At 48.6% G+C, this 20,823-nt stretch overlaps 1 protein-coding gene across 3 annotated transcripts in view; it reads right to left on the minus strand.

The window, feature by feature from the left end:
- The window catches only part of ATG2B (autophagy related 2B), a 131,727-nt gene that overhangs the window by 73,359 nt on the left and 37,545 nt on the right, over positions 1–20,823 (minus strand). For all 3 annotated transcript variants that reach the window (XM_068254784.1, XM_068254783.1, XM_068254785.1), the window contains exons 10-17: positions 18,719–18,821; positions 15,619–15,880; positions 12,839–12,989; positions 10,943–11,035; positions 9,074–9,262; positions 7,203–7,476; positions 3,756–3,867; positions 1,292–1,487 (exon numbers count right to left, since the gene is read on the minus strand). In XM_068254784.1, coding sequence (XP_068110885.1) covers positions 1,292–1,487; positions 3,756–3,867; positions 7,203–7,476; positions 9,074–9,262; positions 10,943–11,035; positions 12,839–12,989; positions 15,619–15,880; positions 18,719–18,821 — 1,380 coding nt within the window. The remainder of the gene's footprint in view (positions 1–1,291; positions 1,488–3,755; positions 3,868–7,202; positions 7,477–9,073; positions 9,263–10,942; positions 11,036–12,838; positions 12,990–15,618; positions 15,881–18,718; positions 18,822–20,823) is intronic.

A 20,823-nucleotide genomic window follows, 5' to 3' on the forward strand; every position in this document is an offset into this window, starting at 1 on the left:
GAACAGTTTTCCAATCGCAGCGCCCCCTACAGCCCAGAGCATTGTGATTGGCTAAATAGTGTGAATCCTAGCAGTTGGAGAGGGTGCTGCCCACCCAGTCATGTCAGTAGAATTTCCCTATGAGGTTTCCTGCTGGGTCTCCTAAAGTAGACCAGTGGCTAAAAATGTGTGCAACAGTCACATTTATTTTGATTTATCTTTATGTAATTATTACTAAAGAGTTCCCCATTTTAACAGCAGATGAGCACCTGGGAGCTCCTAAGAGCAATACATAAAACGATCCGCCCCCTAAGGAAGGTTCATAAATAAGTGGGCTTTTGGGGTGGGCAGCATTTATTTCCCGACCTATGGTGGGCTGCTCCAACCAGGAGATGTAATCCCATGAACAGAGCTCCGGGCATGCACTGCGGCGGCTGTAAGGAGGGCATTCTACATTGCCCCCCAGTATTCCAACCTCTGGGTCTGCAGCTTGGGGACACAGAAAATGGAGGCCATAATATACATGGGGGGAGGTAAGTATATGCACGCTGCCCACAGTATTCCAACCTCTGGGTCTGCAGCTTGGGGACACAGAAAATGGAGGCCATAATATACATGGGGGGAGGTAAGTATATGCACGCTGCCCACAGTATTCCAACCTCTGGGTCTGCAGCTTGGGGACACAGAAGATGGAGGCCATAATATACATGGGGGGAGGTAAGTATATGCACGTTGCCCCCAGTATTCCAACCTCTGGGTCTGCAGCTTGGGGACACAGAAGATGGAGGCCATAATATACATGGGGGGAGGTAAGTATATGCACGTTGCCCCCAGTATTCCAACCTCTGGGTCTGCAGCTTGGGGACACAGAAGATGGAGGCCATAATATACATGGGGGGAGGTAAGTATATGCACGCTGCCCACAGTATTCACATAGCCTCCTTATTGGGAAGTGCATTTTGTATAATTGCCTTATGTGGTGATCGGGTCCTTTTAATGACTGGGCTGGTCACATGATTTCACGGTCAGGCGACATCGAGCTGCAGTAATATAACTCCCTGGGAAGACACCTGTGTAATTACATCAAAATTTCAGCTGCACCCAGTCAGTTTTTGAGCAGTTTTATTCTCAATAACAATTAAAAGCCAGTAACTGAGCACAAGAAGAAGTCTTCTACTCCTCTAGTGCCCCATATTGCATGGTGTACTGTTGTGGAGTCCATACAGCAGGGTGTACTCCTGCCCTACTCTGTTCTGGCCAGTGCGTAATGACCCATGTTCACCACTGGGGAGCAGCACCGAGTCTGACACACCTCCTCATTCTCGAACATGACTCTGCGGGAGGAGAAGGGCGAGGGCTCCGGGCGTTTGAAGTCACAGACGTCCTTCAGGGAGTGAGAAGTTCCTTCCTCGTCCTCATGGAAGTGCCCATCCCCCTCATCATCCTCCTCCGCTGCCACCCGCTCCAGAATGGAATGCACCGCCACCGGGTTCATCTTCAGCACAATCCTTCAAGGACGGGAAAACACAAAGTATTACAGAGGGAAAAATACTGCCAATATACTATCAACATCAGCTAAATGGCTGCACGTGAATACAGTGAGGGCAGGATCAGCAAGACAGCCCAGAGCATAGACCTTAACAGCACGTCAGCAACGGAATCACCCAAACTATTATCTCTGCAGCAGACTTGTACAAGTTTCACAGGCACAATCCAGCTTCATCAGGCAAATAACCTCCTTGGCCGTAATCCCGAGCTAGGATTGGGGCTGAAAACCGCAGCTAAGAGTGGTAATCCTGACCTCAGCTCGGGGTAGCTGCCGGAGGCTGTGTGCAGAGTATAGCGCGCAGCAGGCGTCTCTAAATACCTCCTGGGGGATCCCGACGTCAGCCGCCATTCTTCTTCCTCTCCTCCGGAGCTCTGCTTCCTCCTGGTGAGATTGCTGGCTGTCGTCATGACGACAGCCGGCAATTTCACTTTAGAGTTTCAGCGCCACCCAGAGGATGGAGGCATAACTGCAGCGCTGGAGCCCAGGGAGGTGAGCGATTCTTAGACTGCGACAAATCTCCTTGGCAGCATGATTTTTTCCAGGTTTTAGGGTCTAAAAAAAAAAGTTGCACCGCTTTTACTCCCTTAAATCCAGAAAGAATTATACCGCCAAGGGGGTGAAGGGAGAAATTAGATCAGGTATGTATGAAACCAAGCGCCTCTGTGCGACACACAGATTGGCGTCCTATCGGCTGTCAATGTCACACAGAGGCACTTGGCTTCATGCTTTCCTGATCTAGTTGCTCCCTTGCCTGATGAATGAGGATTGTGCCTGCGAAACACATTGCATTGTAGTCGTATAAAGTTTTTTTTTTTATTGAACTAAAATAGATTTTTAGGGTCTTCTTCTAGGGAGGGAAGTCCACCACTACATCCCATTTTATATAATTTTAAGCAAAAGTTGTTTTTATTGTTTTGGTGCCGCTGTGCAAGTCTGCTGTGTTATGATTGTCCATCCTTGGTGGAGGGGTGTTTATCCCCTTCCCTATCTACAGAGAGCGACTTCTTAAACCTGAGTGGGGCCAAGCCAAAGCTCCCCCCACCTGCTATCCCAGTGGTTGCCTGAGTGGGGACACTTGTTGGTGAGTATAATTAATCGGCAATAACTGATATTGAACATTTTGTAACATATTACAGCATCAGGGGCTCTCCGTTTCCCTCTTTTGTCTACTAGCTCACCAGGGTCTTTCCCTCTGTAGCCGCATAGCGCTTGTACACTGAAGAGGAGTGAGGAGGGACAACAAGGGTCATAGGGGTTATTGTTACACCCCCTGCTTTGAGCTTTTCTTAACAAGACTAGAGTTATTATTATTGATTTATATCGCGCCAGCACCTTCCGTGGCACTGTATAATAGCATACAGGGTATAACAATACAGCGTATACAATACAACACTTGATACATGACAAGAGGGTATAACAGCTAATACAGTGAACAAATTACCTACATGTTTTTACAAAACGTGGGGGATATGAACACCCATTACACAGCATTGAGACAGAAAGGGGAAGAGAGCCTTGCCCAAAGGCCTTACAGTCGAAACATTTAAGGGATAGGACAGTAGGTAAAGGGAAGCTGTGTGTGGAGTGGTAGAGATGGTGGTTAGTGGGCGGGGTCCTAGGTAGGAGAGTATGCTTGCTTGAAGAGGTGAGTTTTCAGATTGCGCCTAAAAAAAGTAAGGGTGGGTGAGTGACTAGAGTTCCCCTTTAAAGTGAACCTAAAGTCACTTAAAAAAAACGAGGATTAACTCACCTGGGGCTTCCCTCAGCCCCCTGCAGACGATCGGTGCCCTCGCAGCTCCGCTCCGATGTCCCAGGACCCGCCGGCGAGCACTTCCGGTTTGGCCGTCACCGGCCGACAGGGATGGGAACGCGAGTGATTGTTTGCGTTCCCTCCTGGCCGCAATAGCAGCATAGGGGGCGATATACAGGCTGGGAACGCGAACAATCACTCGCGTTCCCATCCCTGTCGGCCGGTGACGGCCAAACCGGAAGTGCTCGCCGGCGGGTCCTGGGACATCGGAGCGGAGCTGCGAGGGCACCGATCGTCTGCAGGGGGCTGAGGGAAGCCCCAGGTGAGTTAATCTCGTTTTTTTTAAGTGACTTTAGGTTCACTTTAACAAACACAACAGAGATGAAACAAGTCGGGAGATGCTGCATCTGAACAGGTGAAACACGGCAAAGCGACAAGCAGTTAATTCCTAGATCAGCATTTATACAGTGTATAAACCTTGGCCAGTCAAAGTTGTCAGACGTGGTCATGTCTCCGTCCACATCATTGCTCTTCTTCACCACCTTGAGGAACTGGAACTCTGGCCCAACGCTGTCCTCCTGGAAGCCCCCTGGAGAAGACATAAAGAGGATAGACCAATCACTGTCTGCTTCCTGTTGAAGAGGCGGTAGACCAATCACTGCCTGCTGAGGAAGTGGTAGACCAATCGCTGCCTGCTGAGGAGGCGGCAGACCAATCACTGCCTGCTGATGAGGCGGCAGACCAATCACTGCCTGCTGATGAGGCGGCAGACCAATCACTGCCTGCTGATGAGGCGGCAGACCAATCACTGCCTGCTGATGAGGCGGCAGACCAATCACTGCCTGCTGATGAGGCGGCAGACCAATCACTGCCTGCTGATGAGGCGGCAGACCAATCACTGCCTGCTGATGAGGCGGCAGACCAATCACTGCCTGCTGATGAGGCGGCAGACCAATCACTGCCTGCTGATGAGGCGGCAGACCAATCACTGCCTGCTGATGAGGCGGCAGACCAATCACTGCCTGCTGATGAGGCGGTAGCCCAATCACTGCCTGCTGATGAGGCGGTAGCCCAATCACTGCCTGCTGATGAGGCGGTAGACCAATCACTGCCTGCTTCCTGCTGAAGAGGCGGTAGACCAATCACTGCCTGCTGATGAGGCGGTAGACCAATCACTGCCTGCTGATGAGGCGGTAGACCAATCACTGCCTGCTGATGAGGCGGTAGACCAATCACTGCCTGCTGATGAGGCGGTAGACCAATCACTGCCTGCTGATGAGGCGGTAGACCAATCACTGCCTGCTGATGAGGCGGCAGACCAATCACTGCCTGCTGATGAGGCGGCAGACCAATCACTGCCTGCTGATGAAGCGGCAGACCAATCACTGCCTGCATATGAGGCGGTAGACCAATCACTGCCTGCATATGAGGCGGTAGACCAATCACTGCCTGCTGATGAGGCGGTAGACCAATCACTGCCTGCTGATGAGGCAATAGACCAATCACTGCCTGCTGATGAGGCGGTAGACCAATCACTGCCTGCTGATGAGGCGGTAGACCAATCACTGCCTGCTGATGAGGCTGCAGACCAATCACTGCCTGCTGATGAGGCGGCAGACCAATCACTGCCTGCTGATGAGGCGGTAGACCAATCACTGCCTGCTGATGAGGCGGCAGACCAATCACTGCCTGCTGATGAAGCGGCAGACCAATCACTGCCTGCATATGAGGCGGTAGACCAATCACTGCCTGCATATGAGGTGGTAGACCAATCACTGCCTGCATATGAGGTGGTAGACCAATCACTGCCTGCTGATGAGGCAATAGACCAATCACTGCCTGCTGATGAGGCGGTAGACCAATCACTGCCTGCTGATGAGGCGGTAGACCAATCACTGCCTGCTGATGAGGCTGCAGACCAATCACTGCCTGCTGATGAGGCTGCAGACCAATCACTGCCTGCTAATGAGGCGGCAGACCAATCACTGCCTGCTGATGAGGCGGCAGACCAATCTCTGCCTGCTGATGAGGCGGCAGACCAATCACTGCCTGCTGATGAGGCGGCAGACCAATCACTGCCTGCTGATGAGGCGGTAGACCAATCACTGCCTGCTGATGAGGCGGTAGCCCAATCACTGCCTGCTGATGAGGCGGTAGACCAATCACTGCCTGCTGATGGGGCGGCAGACCAATCACTGCCTGCTGATGAAGCGGCAGACCAATCACTGCCTGCATATGAGGCGGTAGACCAATCACTGCCTGCATATGAGGCGGTAGACCAATCACTGCCTGCTGATGAGGCGGTAGACCAATCACTGCCTGCTTCCTGCTGAAGAGGCGGTAGACCAATCACTGCCTGCTGATGAGGCGGTAGACCAATCACTGCCTGCTGATGAGGCGGTAGACCAATCACTGCCTGCTGATGAGGCGGTAGACCAATCACTGCCTGCTGATGAGGCGGCAGACCAATCACTGCCTGCTGATGAGGCGGCAGACCAATCACTGCCTGCATATGAGGCGGTAGACCAATCACTGCCTGCATATGAGGCGGTAGACCAATCACTGCCTGCTGATGAGGCGGTAGACCAATCACTGCCTGCTGATGAGGCAATAGACCAATCACTGCCTGCTGATGAGGCAATAGACCAATCACTGCCTGCTGATGAGGCGGTAGACCAATCACTGCCTGCTGATGAGGCGGTAGACCAATCACTGCCTGCTGATGAGGCTGCAGACCAATCACTGCCTGCTGATGAGGCGGCAGACCAATCACTGCCTGCTGATGAGGCGGTAGACCAATCACTGCCTGCTGATGAGGCGGCAGACCAATCACTGCCTGCTGATGAAGCGGCAGACCAATCACTGCCTGCATATGAGGCGGTAGACCAATCACTGCCTGCATATGAGGTGGTAGACCAATCACTGCCTGCATATGAGGTGGTAGACCAATCACTGCCTGCTGATGAGGCGGTAGACCAATCACTGCCTGCTGATGAGGCGGTAGACCAATCACTGCCTGCTGATGAGGCGGTAGACCAATCACTGCCTGCTGATGAGGCTGCAGACCAATCACTGCCTGCTGATGAGGCTGCAGACCAATCACTGCCTGCTGATGAGGCGGCAGACCAATCACTGCCTGCTGATGAGGCGGCAGACCAATCACTGCCTGCTGATGAGGCGGCAGACCAATCACTGCCTGCTGATGAGGCGGCAGACCAATCACTGCCTGCTGATGAGGCGGCAGACCAATCACTGCCTGCATATGAGGCGGTAGACCAATCACTGCCTGCTGATGAGGCGGTAGACAAATCACTGCCTGCTGATGAGGCGGTAGACCAATCACTGCCTGCAGATTAGGAAATAGACCAATCACTGCCTGCAGATCAGGCAATAGACCAATCACTGCCTGCTATTGAGGCAGTAGACCAATCACTGCCCGCTTCCTGCGGATGAGCAGCAGTGGTGGGATGAGAAGGACACGGGAAGCTTATGGAGGTTCCAAAGGCTTTCCTCTTCCTAGGGCATACATGTCAACCTCCGGCCTGCAGGCCACATCTGGCCCTCAGAGCCATTAGATTTGGCCCTCAGGTGGTTTCCTCACTTTGCATTATGTTTGGCCCACTCTAGACCACCAGGGAAGCCATATGGAGGAGGTAGGGGGAAAGCACTAAGCACTAAGGAACTGTATAGGCATTGGAGGGGGGCCATTTGACAACAGGAAACGTTATAAGGGAGGGAGGTGGCCAGTAGATATTGAGGTTGGCCCGTGACTTGGTCCCAGTGTTTAATTTCGGCCCACTTTGAGTTTGACAGCCCTGTCCTAGGGCATCACAATACAGCACATGTCTTGCGATGCATTAAAGGGCCGGTGCATATATCTTCTTGCCCCGATCAGTGAAGTGAAACTCTGCCAGGCGAACATACCTGTCACTTCTTTAAAGGTAAGTTCCAGTTTGAGCTGTTCTGGGGAGGAGCCTCTGAAGATCTCCGTCTTGAACTCCATGTCAGAGAACCTCAAATGTAGGACTTCTTTCTGGAGGGATTTCTTGAACCAGGGGCCCCGCTCCTGGTCTGATCGCAGGTCCGGGATGGGGAAACGCACCGCCAAGTGGAGGGAGGGGGCGGATACCAGCACGGAGGTCCGCGTGTGCACCGGAGAGCGGGAATCATCCAGGAGAACCTCAGGGAAGTCTTTGTGCTGGTCATATGAAACACATGGAAAAATATTTTAACAACATTAAAGCGAAATTGCAATTAAAATTTTCTCTCTGCTCCACCAGGTTTGCCCCAGTAGATTAGAAAAAAATGTGTATGAAATTATTTACTTTCACTTTACCCCGGAGTCTGAGAATAGACTATGTGCAGTAGCTCAGGTCTCCCCCTGAGGGGAAGTGCAGAAGATTATCTTTTAACATAGAAACAGCAGCACATAAAACTGTTTAAAAAGCACACCTGATCTCTGAATGATGGATGTAACTGCTACACTGATTCCAAGCTGCACACAGCCTTTTTCCTCGCTTTACAGCAAAGTATTGCTGTGACCAACCTGGACTCCCAGCTACTTTTGAGCTGGTTTTGGAATAGGCTCTGGCTGGATATGAAAAGGATATTGGGCATCCCTGTCTGCAGTAGCTAGCACTCTTTCCTTATATCAGAATCTGCTGTCAGGTTTATTTAAACCACTTCACACTCCTGACAATTCTTAACGCTCTGCACTCCTGACACTCACACCAAGCTGGAACAGTAGCAGCATTCAAAACATGGTTGCAAAATTATGCAAGTGAAAAAAAGGGACGTTAGCTTCCAAAATGGATTGCATGCAATAGCAGTGTGTACTAGACCCTTTCACGAGTGTTGAGGTCTCCCTGTGTAAGGGTCTAGTCCACAATGCTATTGCATGCAATCCATTTTGGAAGCGAACGTCCCCTTTTTTCAATTGCATAATTTTGCAACTTAGTTATTTTTAATGCTGCTAGTGTTCCAGCTTGGTGTGAGTGTCAGGAGTGCAGACAGTTAATGATTGTTTATACATAAATTTGATCACTCCCCTCAGTGCCTGTTATTCCATTTAAAATCATGGTCCCTTAGCAGGATGAGCATAGCTCCTTTCTTGTTCCTGACAACTCTGACACTTCAGCTGTGTCACTATTGAAAGAGCAATAACTTTTTAATGACTGTACTTATAACATTGAAATAGATATACTTTTTTTTTTGTTTAAAGTGTACCTGTGGTGACATGATGATAGCAGTCATTTTAAGGAGTAGGAGGATAAACACATTTGTTTATTACGTTAAGGACAATCTAGGGGGACACCTTTGGATCATAAGATACACTGACTTTCCCCCCACTTTTGGGGGAGAAAAAGTGCTTCTTATGGTCTGAAAAATACCGTAATTTTATATGAATGATTGCTGCAAAACAGTGTGCATGCGCAGGCGGCAGCCTTCAATCCAGGATGTAGGATTCTACTGCTCTACTGCCAGGACTATTCAGGATGTAAAGTCTATGTCCTGGAACGTGAACTGGTTAATGGACACAGGAATTCTATAGAATTAATCTGCCTGCTTCCTGTATGTGAGCTACAGAAGCCACGCCTCTTCCTGTATGTGAGCGTCAGAAGCCGCGCCTCTTCCTGTATGTGAGCGTCAGAAGCCGCGCCTCTTCCTGTATGTGAGCGTCAGAAGCCGCGCCTCTTCCTGTATGTGAGCGTCAGAAGCCGCGCCTCTTCCTGTATGTGAGCGTCAGAAGCCGCCCCGTTCCGTTCCTGTATGGGATGCAGAAGCTGTGGACTCACCAGGCTGATGTGTTTGTTGTAGGAGGTGAACAGGTGTGACGTCATCATCTCCACGGAGCCCAGCTTCTGCACTTGCAGCAAGGAGTTTAATCTGTCCACAATGGTGACATCCAGCTCACAGGAGGCACACGTCAGCTGCACCTGGAGCTCTGATCTCTGGGGGACGGAGCTCAGACGCCCAGAACTGCCCTAAGGAGAAAAAAAAGAGACGGCAAAGTACATGTCTGTGCGCAGGAGACCAGTCACCGTGCTGCCCAGTCACAGTGGCGTAGTGATTAGCCCGCTTGCCTTGCAGCACCCCCGGTTCAAATCCCAGCCAGAGCAATATCTGCATGGAGTTTGTATGTTCTTCCCATGTCTGCGTGGGTTTCCTTCAGGCACTCCAGTTTCCTCCCACACCCAAAAACATACAGATAAGTTAATTGGCTTCCGCCTTAATTATCCCTAAGCTACGATACATACACTACACAATACATACATAGACATAGGACTATGGTAGGGATTAGACTGTGAGCCCCTCTGAGGGACAGTTAAAGAGGAACTGACGCGAAAATCTTAAAATTTAAAACACATACAAATAAGAAGTACATTTCTTCCAGAGTAAAATAAACCATAAATTACTTCTCTCCTATGTTGCTGTCACTTACAGTAGGTAGTAGAAATCTGACATTACCGACAGATTTTGGGCTAGTCCATCTCTCCATAGGGGATTCTCAGCATGGCCTTTATTCTTTATAAACACACTCCCTGAAAAAGATTTATACAAAGATGCTGGCCAGCCTCCCTGCTCGCTGCACACTATTTTGGCAGTTGGATGGAGCAACTGCTATTCACTAAGTGCTTTTAAAAATAAAGAAAACCCTGAGAACTCCCCTATGAGAAGATGGGCTAGTCCAAAACCTGTCGGTAATGTCAGATTTCTACTACTTACTGTAAGTGACAGCAACATGGGAGAAAAGTCATTTATGGCTTATTTTACTTTAGAAGAAATGTACTTATTTGTATGTGTTTTAAATTTTAAGATTTTCGCAACAGTTCCTCTTTAAGTGACAAGACAATATACTCTGTACAGCGCTGCGGAAGAGGTCAGTGCTATATAAAAACTAAATAATAATAACCATGAGCTGCTGATGTTACAATAAGGAAGCATCCAGAGAAATATAAGGGATGCTCAAAAGGAGGTTTTCTTTATGTTTGAAAACATGTCATCACTAACCACACTGATTCATCCCTTCAAATGAGGGTAAAGGACACCTGAAGTGAGAGGGGTATGGAGGCTGCCATATTTATTTCCTTTTACACAATACCAGTTGCCTGGCAGTCCTGCTGATCTCTTTGGCTGCAGTAGTGTCTGAATCACACCCTGAAACAAGCATGCAGCTAATCCAGTCTGACTTCAGTCAGAGCACCTGATCTGCTGCATGCTTGTTCAGGGGCTGTGGCTAAGAGTATTAGAGGCAGAAGATCAGCAGGACAACCAGAAAATCTGCATCGTATAAGTGGACATACATATGGCAGCCTCCATGTCCTTCTCATTTCAGACATATCCAGGAATGTATTTGTGTGGATAAATGCAAACCCTGCTGACACACAAATGCCCGAGTATTCCCAAACTTCAGCTGAACTCAGGGAGCCTCTTAGCTATGGATGAAATGTTTTCAAGGACACAAAAATCAAATGTTCAGTTGAAACGGCCATAAAATCCCCAGAAAATTCAGCCAATTAAATTCTTCAGGAAGTGCGTGTGAAATGCCCAGCTTCTGGCTGCTATTTGCATGAAATGTAAATGCAAGGTGGAATGCAATGACCCTGGTCTGGTAGCTGGCAGTGTTCAGTACAATGACAGAGAGAGACTGCTCTCGCACTCACCTGGGGCCCTCTGTTCTCTAAATGCTTATAATGCAGATGAACGCACGGCGAGGACCGGCTGTCCGCATCTTTATCCAGGTCAAACCTCAGCAGCTTCAAAACACAAAACAATAATTAACAGGCTGTCCAGAAAAAAAACATTACAAACAGTTACACGAGCTAGCAGAGCAACATTGTCCTACATTGTCCTTCTGGTGGATTTAGCCAGTTACCATGCAAACATAACTGCATGAAATCAACTAGCAGTGGTTGCAAAACGCAGGACAATTGACCTGCTGCATGACCCAATTTCTGTCAATCTTCATCTGTTGCACCGATGGCCTCATATTGGACCCTAAAGTACATTGGTTATACAGCAGAGTTCATGATGGTCTCCCTGACTGCAAGACATCCAGGCCCCGTGGATGAAAAACAAGCCCAAATCCTCCTCCCTCCACTGACATGCTTCACAGTTTGTACGTCGGTATACAGTATGGCCAGACATTGCCACTTTGGTCTTGTCGGTCCAAAGGGCCTGTTGTACTAAAGTGCGGAAGGATAACTGTGTGCAGGCAACGCATAGCAACTTAACTGTATAACACGGGTCACAGTAATTAGGCAACACGTGCTACGCAGTCAGCAGTAGTAAAGGTAATATTGCCGCACGCAGTCATCTGGCTGCAGGTTTGTGCATCAAATGCTACTGATAGCCGAGAATTAATGCTCATCTTTAGAAAATCATGGTGGTGAGGTGTACTATGGCAGATCCAAAACCAAACATTCTTTTTGTCCTAATAAAAGTTGCTTTAGGTAATGCCTTTGATGACGAATTGTAGATGTTTTTTTTGCAAGCTTTCAAAACCTAAGTTGTTTTTCCACCGAACAAAATTGGATGTTACATGAACATCCATAAATACTAACATACAGACTGAGTGTAAGGTCGCTGTCTTTCTCTCATTGCCTGCTCTCGTGCAGCAGCGGGGAGTTTGTTAGCACTCTGTAGTAGCGCTGGACTGGCGCCCCCCCCAATGTAGTCATATCCGAGCGTGGCCACAGCTATACTCAGACACAACATGTCACGGTTCTCTGCCATGTAGTAACACCACCGCCTGTCGGCTGCTCTCCTGCACCAGCGAGAAGATGTTAGCGCTTGGTTCCGGAACTGGACTGGCGCCCCCCCCAATGGAGTCACTTTCGAGCGTGGCCACAGCTGTGCTCAGACACGACATGTCGCGGTTCTCTGCAGCCAAGTAACACCACCGCCTGTCAGTTGCTCTCCTGCACCGGCGGGGAAGATGTTAGCGCTCTGTACCGGCACTGTACAGGCACCTCACAATAGTCACAGCCAAGTGTAGCCACAGCTGTGCTCAGACATGACAGGTTACCGTTTTCTGCAGCCGGGTAACACCACCGCCTGTCAGCTTCTCTCGTGCACCGGCTGTGAGTTTGTTAGCGCTCTGTACCGGCAATGGACAGGGCTCTCCCCCATGAAGTCATAGCGCGTGGCAACAGCTGTGCTCAGACATGACATGTTTTGGTCCTCTGCCACATGGTAACCCTACCACATGCTAAGCGCTGATTCGCGTGGTGTTACAATGCTGCCATTTGGCTGCACTTTTATAGCACCTAAATGGTGTTTGTGGGCGGCAGCCAGGAGGCAGAACTAACAGACGAGCGCACAGTTCAGCCTTTTGTCTGAAAATACAATACATTAGACGATGTTCACCAAATCGGTCATCCGATAGGCTGGCAGTATCGGCTACTGAGTGGGATTAAGTACAAGCCTTGGTTACAGTTCCAAAATAGTTACAATTGTTTGGGGACCTTGTACCCCAGAGTTGCTCATGCTTCATACATGTTACAGAACAACAGTGGAGAGACATCCATGCAGCTTGCCATCATCACACCGCCCCTTACCTCTGTGTACTGAGGGGGGACAGAGTGGGGATCGCTTGGGAAAAGGCACTCTAGGAGTTCCGTCTGGCCAATAGAGACATCTGTGCTGAGACTCCGCGACCCGGAACGCTGCCGCTGCTCATGGGAGATCTTCATATGTGTCCCGAGAAATCTATCAAGCGAAAAGAAAGAAACGGCTGTTATTTCCCACAATGCAACAAGGCTCACAGACAGGAAACTGTCAGGACCATGGCCATGACATCACACTGTGGGAGGAGTTTCCTCACAAAATCAGCCATACAGACCCCCCCTTATGATCCATTTGAGAAAAGATAAAAAGACTTCTCCTGGGAAAGGGGGTATCAGCTACAGAGACACTGAAGCGAAAAAAAATATATGATATAATGAATTGGTTGTGTACTATGAATAATTTCTAGAAGATTAGCAGCAAAGAAAATATTCTCATACTTTTATTTTCAGGTATATAGTGTTTTTTCTAACATTGCATTATTCTATAATATGTGCAGATTACACAACACTCAGCATTCAAAATGAGTCTTTCAGAGCAGTCTGTGAAGTAATGACCTCTCCTCTGGCAGAGGAAAAGTAAACAGTTCACTTACAGTTAAGATAATAAAAGTCAGATAACAGCCCTCTCCAAGACTAAAGGTGGCCATACACTGGTTGATTTGCCATCAGATTCGACCAACAGACAGATCCCTATCTGATCGAATCTGATCAGAGAGGGATCGTATGGCTGCCTTTACTGCAAACAGATTGTGACCCGATTTCAGCCTGAAACCGTTCACAATCTGTGGTGGTGGTGGTGCTGCCGCCGCTTCCCCCCATCCCGCATACATTACCTGCTCCGCCGGCACGACTCCCGGGTCTCCGCTCTTCTTCTCCGCTCTGGTCTCCAGGTCCAGCATGCTTTACTTCTTCCTGTCTGGGGGAAGTTTAAACAGTAGAGCGCCCTCTACTGTTTAAACTTCCTGCCGGGACAGGAAGAAGGGAAGCATGCCGGAGACCAGACCAGAGCGGAGACGGAGAAGAAGAGCTGAGACCCAGGAGTCGTGCCGGTGGAGCAGGTAATGTATGGGGCTCTATTGCGTCGGTCGTCGGGCACTCGAACGCCGCTAGCGATGCGCTCTTTACCCGCGGGCGATCGACGGTTATTTTCCGCACGGCGCGATCGACGGGATCGGACGGAATGGATCGAAATTCGGCGTGTAGCGTTAACGATTGGCAGCAGATTCGATCCCAGTGATCGAATCTGCTGTCGAAACGGGCGCAAATCGGGCCAGTGTATGGCCAGCTTAACTTAGTCGGAGAGCTTAATGGCTTGTTTGCATAGAGATAACAACTGGAGTTTCTCAACTCTTCCTGTACTGGAAACAATTAGACTGATGTATCTGATCTTAATGTTTTATTTCTTAGCTGTACTACACATACAAATCATAATATCATCATTTTTTTTTCGCTTTAGTGTCTCTTTAAAGAGGAACTGTAACGACAAAACGGCCCCTGGGGGGTACTCACCTCGGATGGGGGAAGCCTCCGGATCCTAATGAGGCTTCCCACGCCGTCCTCCATCCGTCAGGGGTCTCGCTGCAGCCCTCCGTGCAGCGGTGACGTAATATTTACCTTACTGGCTCCTGCGCAGGCGCTCTGACGGCGCCGAAGTAGGCGGAAATACCGATCGCCGTCGGGTCTGCTCTACTGCGCAGGCGCAAGTTTCTGGCGCCTGCGCAGTAGAGCGGACCCGACGGAGATCGGGTATTTCCGTCTATTTCCGTGCCGAAAGTCGCCACAGCGCCCCCGCTGGAGCCAGCAAAGGTAAATATTGAACTGACAGTCGGCACAGTCGCCGGCTGTTCGGAGGGCTGCGGCGAGACCCCCGTGGGACAGAGGACGGCCTGGGAAGCCTCATTAGGATCCGGAGGCTTCCCCCACCCGAGGTGAGTACCCCCCAGGGGATCTTTTTAATGTTACAGAGTCTCTTTAAGTACAGCTATCTTCATGTGGTTTTCGGTGTCAGGGCATGCTTGATGACTGAATATTTTTGAGGCCCCCCTTGGCAACCATGCAGTTTCATAGTTGTTTTACCATCTTCTGGTATCAAATATGGCCCAATAATATGCATTGCAATCACCCTTTTAAACATTCCCCCTTTTAGCTGCCTAACATTCCATCAAAGAATATAATTGGGCAGAATCTCCCCCTCCCCAAATTATAAAGCAGAGCCTACTATTAAATTTAATCACACACACACACGACACACACTGTACACACACACACTGTACACACACACACACACTGTACACACACACTGTACACACACACACACTGTACACACACACACACTGTACACACACACACGTACACACACACACACACACACACACACACACACGTACACACACACACACACACACACACACACACACACACACACACCATACAGATACACAGGCACACACACACGTCACACACACGCCACACACACACGTCACACACACACACACACATACACACACATACACACACCATACAGACACACAGGCACACACACACACACCACACACACATACACACAGGCACACACACACACACCACACACACACACACACACACACACACACACACACACACACGTCACACACGTCACACACGTACACACAGCAGTGTCCTACTATCCCCTGAAACAAAACAAATGAATAGAATGAGGCTGTCTTCAGGCATCATCACCTCTATATGCAGAACACAATGGAGCAATGTTTCCCATGGAGGTTAGTAGGTACCTGAGGTGGTCATGGGTGCAGGCTCCTGCGAATATGTCCCGTAGAGAGGTAAACTCCGCGTGCGTGAAGGCCTGAGGGTCCAGCATCTCTATGCGGCTGAAGAAGCCCAGGGACAGGGGGGTCAGTGGGTTGGGGCTGGAGGTGGCTTCTGTGGGTGGCAGGGGGTCTATATGAAGTACGGAGATGGACAGCGATCCTACAGCCAACCTGAACACAAGCTCCGGTCTGGATTCATCCACTGAGGCTGAGCGGGCTGGGAGGGCTGCAAGAGACACAGATACATGTAGGTACATCGGCTGAGAACTATGCTATACATGGGATTCATGGTTCATCAGCCACTGAGGAGGCAAAGGCTAAACACACATCTCTAGTTGGGCTCATCCACAGAGGCTGAGCGGGCAGGCAGGGCTGCAAGAGACACAGCTACATGTAGGTACATAGGCTCAGAACTATACATGAGATTTTTTGTTCATTAACCACTAAGGAGGCCAAAGCTAAATACACATCTCTGGTTAAGAACTGGACTTTTATCCAGTCACTAGTTGACCTAAGCCCGTTTAAAAACGAGCTCTAGGTCTGTCACCGCCACGTCAGTGCACATGCCCCCCACGCTCGTGCACACGCCCGCCTGGTCCCCTGGCAAGTCCTCGCGTTCCTGTCCCAATGGCTGTCACTGCAGCACATGCGCAGTAGAATAAAAGCACTGAAACAGGGACGTGGGACGCAGAGAGACACTTGCAAAGTATTATAGATTTCTCCTCACCTTTCATGATGAAGAAGGTTAAAACAACTGTCTGGAATCCTAATAATGTGATTCTACCTGCTAATATTACCCAGAATCCTGTTCTTTGTAAAATAACCTTTTATGGCGAGTATCATCACATTATTTCTGTTAAAGAAAAACAAGTGATTTGTCTGTGGTGGTGGCTGCCTGTAAGTCTTGTTGTGCTGCAGGAGGTGGCTGCAGGAAGCGGATGTTCTGAGTGGGGAATCTCAGACTGAGGTTACTGCTAAGTGCTGAGGGCTTGCTGTGCACAGGGTGGCTGCAGGAAGCGGATGTTCTGAGTGGGGAATCTCAGACTGAGGTTACTGCTAAGTGCTGAGGGCTTGTTGTGCACGGGGTGGCTACAGGAAGCGGATGTTCAGAGTAGGGAATCTCAGACTGAGGTTACTGCTAAGTGCTGAGGGCTTGTTGTGCACTGGGTGGCTTCAGGAAGCGGATGTTCAGAGTGGTGAATCTCAGACTGAGGTTACTGCTAAGTGCCGAGGGCTTGTTGTGCACTGGGTGGCTTCAGGAAGCGGATGTTCAGAGTGGTGAATCTCAGACTGAGGTTACTGCTAAGTGCTGAGGGCTTGTTGTGCGCTGGGTGGCTGCAGGAAGCGGATGTTCAGAGTGGGGAATCTCAGACTGAGGTTACTGCTAAGTGCTGAGGGCTTGTTGTGCACTGGGTGGCTGCAGGAAGCGGATGTTCAGAGTGAGGAATCTCAGACTGAGGTTACTGCTAAGTGCTGAGGGCTTGTTGTGCACAGGGTGGCTGCAGGAAGCAGATGTTCAGAGTGGGGAATCTCAGACTGAGGTTACTGCTAAGTGCTGAGGGCTTGTTGTGCACAGGGTGGCTGCAGGAAGCGGATGTTCAGAGTGGGGAATCTCAGACTGAGGTTACTGCTAAGTGCTGAGGGCTTGTTGTGCACTGGGTGGCTGCAGGAAGCGGATGTTCAGAGTGGGGAATCTCAGACTGAGGTTACTGCTAAGTGCTGAGGGCTTGCTGTGCACAGGGTGGCTGCAGGAAGCGGATGTTCAGAGTGGGGAATCTCAGACTGAGGTTACTGCTAAGTGCTGAGGGCTTGCTGTGCACAGGGTGGCTGCAGGAAGCAGATGTTCAGAGAGGGGAATCTCAGACTGAGGTTACTGCTAAGTGCTGAGGGCTTGTTGTGCACGGGGTGGCTGCAGGAAGCAGATGTTCAGAGTGGGGAATCTCAGACTGAGGTTACTGCTAAGTGCTGAGGGCTTGCTGTGCACAGGGTGGCTGCAGGATGCGGATGTTCAGAGTGGGGAATCTCAGACTGAGGTTACTGCTAAGTGCTGAGGGCTTGTTGTGCACGGGGTGGCTGCAGGAAGCGGATGTTCAGAGTGGGGAATCTCAGACTGAGGTTACTGCTAAGTGCTGAGGGCTTGTTGTGCACGGGGTGGCTGCAGGAAGCGGATGTTCAGAGTGGGGAATCTCAGACTGGGATAACTGCTAAGTGCTGAGGACTTGTTGTGCACGGGGTGGCAGCAGGAAGCGGATGTTCAGAGTGGGGAATCTCAGACTGAGGTTACTGCTAAGTGCTGAGGGCTTGTTGTGCACGGGGTGGCTGCAGGAAGCGGATGTTCAGAGTGGGGAATCTTAGACTGAGGTTACTGCTAAGTGCTGAGGGCTTGTTGTGCACGGGGTGGTTGCAGGAAGTGGATGTTCAGAGTGGGGAATCTCAGACTGAGGTTACTGCTAAGTGCTGAGGGCTTGTTGTGCACGGGGTGGCTGCAGGAAGCAGATGTTCAGAGTGGGGAATCTTAGACTGAGGTTACTGCCAAGTGCTGAGGGCTTGTTGGATATCTATAAGCACCTTTGTTGTGGCAGCGTTTAACTTTAAAGGACAACTGAAATGAGAGGTATATGGAGGCAGCCATATTTATTTCCTGTTATTCAGTACCAGTTGCCTGGCTGTGCTGCTGATCTATTTGGCTGCAGTAGTGTCCGAATAACACACCAGAAACAAGCATGAAGCTAGTCTTGTTAGTTCTGACAATAAAGTCAGAAACACCTGATCTGCTGCATGCTTGTTCAGGGGCTGTTGCTAAATGTATTAGAGGCAGAGGATCAGCAGGGCTGCCAGGCAACTGGCATTGCTTAAAAGGAAATATATGTATATGGCAGCCTCCATATCCCTCTCACTTCAGTTGTCCTTTAAGGGTGCACCTGTGTGCTGGAGAGCGCCTGTATTCGCCAACTTAATTGTTCTAAAAGTGAAAATAGCCTGCATAAGGTATAATACAAATGCAATATACAGAGATAAACCATCTGGCCTTATCTAGAATAATGAAATGAATAGCAGAGCTTACAGGTTCTTCTGAGAGCGTTGTGGACGATGTTAGGCTTATAGGACACGCCCCTTGTATGTGGATCGTCCAGCCGCAGATGTTCCTGATACTCGCCCCACACCGTCTGCACATAAAGACACACAGCACATTGTTACCTATGCTGAAGCACGCTTTCTACATCCTGACAATGGACAGCGGAATTTGGAGGGGTGTGGGGAGGATTTTTACCAACCACTTAAAGTGTATCCGAGACGTCATGTGACATGATGAGATAAACATGTGTATGTACAGTACAAAACACATTAATAGCCAGGCTGTTTTACAGCTTCTGTCTTGTCAAAACCTTGTCGGAATATAGAGTAATCATCACTGATAAGCTAATTACAGCCATAAAAGTTTTCCTGGCAGAATACAACTTCTGAGGGAAGGGAGAGATAAATTATTAATTAAACTATTGACCTTTTTTCTAACTCTGGGACACTTAATAGGCTGCCACTGATTAGAGACAGTAAAACTATCATCTTACTTTGTAAATGTTTAACCACTTACTGCACCTAATGCAGTATATCTACGCCCTGGGAAACGTCATTTGACGTCCCAGGGATGTAGATCATTGGCTGCAGGCGGCCGCTTGCTCCCATGTGGGTACTTGTCGCCGCCCATTAGCGAGGAGAAGAATGAATGTCAATGAGATGCCACAATCATTGAAACTGAACAAAGTCCATGAGTTACTTCCTGTTTACGTTCTGTTATAGTACGCTAAAAGGAAATAATGCGCAAGGACATCTTGTGGCCAAATAGTAAAATTACACCTAAATACATTTTAATAGAAAGACACACCCTTTAACATTAACTCTTTCCCTCCCACACACTACCCAAATACATTTTTTTGCAGAAAAAAAAAATACATAGATAGTTACCTTAGGAACTGAACTTTTTTTTAATATGATTATATTATATTTTAAATGATGGGCCTTGAATTAGTGATGGATGCAAAAAAATGCACCTTTATTTCCAAATAAAATGTTGGCGCCATACATTGTACTAGGGAAGTATTTTAAACATTGCAATAACCGGGACAAATGGGCAAATAAAATGTGTGGGTTTTATCCACAGTAGAACAATTTATTTTAAAACTATAATGGCCGAAAATGATTTTTTTCCTCTTTTTTTTTATTATTCTCATTAAAATGCATTTAGAATAAAATAATTCTTGGCATAATGTTCCTCCCAAAGAAAGCCTAATTGGTGGCAAAAAAAAACAAGATATAGATAATTTCCTTGTGATAAGTAGAGATAAAGTTATTGGTGAGAGAAAGGGAGGAGCGCGGGCAGAGGAAAATTGCTCTGGTCCTAAAGGGGGAAAACCCCTCAATGCTCAAGTGGTTCAATATAAAATAAAACTCTGGGATATCTAAAAAAAAATAGTAATTTTTAGGAGTAGGAGGATAAATATAATTTTTTCTCTCATCAGTTTACTTTCACCTCAGGTTCGCTCTAACAATCAACATATTTAATTACTGACTACTGTCTGACTATTTTTTTTCCTTACTACAGATTTGCTTTAATAGTAGTATGAACCCTTCGGCCTTATTTCTTTAAAGAGGAACTCCAGCCTAAACAAACATACTGTCATTAAGTTACATTAGTAATGTTAATTAAAATAGATAGGTAATATAATCTCTTACCCACCCTGTTCTAAAAGAACAGGCAAATGTTTGTGATTTCATGAGGGCAGCCATCTTTTTGGTTGAAGGGAGGTGACAGGGAGCATGAGACACAGTTCCAACTGTCCTGTGTCCTGAGCACCCCTCCCAGCTGCTAGGCAACGAGAACAACATCATCAGAAATTCCATCATGCTTTGCACAGCATCAGGACAGTTTTCTTTGATGGGGCGGAGCTTAGCTAAAAATGATACTTCGGTAAGAAAAACAAAGTTCTGATTCTGTGAAAGGTTAAAGAAACCGCAAACCTTTTCAGTGCTGCGGTGTAGATTTTTAGTCTGGAGGATCACTTTAAGCACCCTCTGTACCTCCAGCTAAATGCAGAAGGCAACATTTCAGGTTAGAGCCAAAATACAGTCAGCACCAGTGCTGCTATGAATTTTTAACAGCCAAGGGCCCGA

Source organism: Hyperolius riggenbachi, chromosome 9 (genome assembly GCF_040937935.1).
Source record: "Hyperolius riggenbachi isolate aHypRig1 chromosome 9, aHypRig1.pri, whole genome shotgun sequence".
Classification (NCBI taxonomy): Eukaryota; Metazoa; Chordata; class Amphibia; order Anura; family Hyperoliidae; genus Hyperolius; species Hyperolius riggenbachi.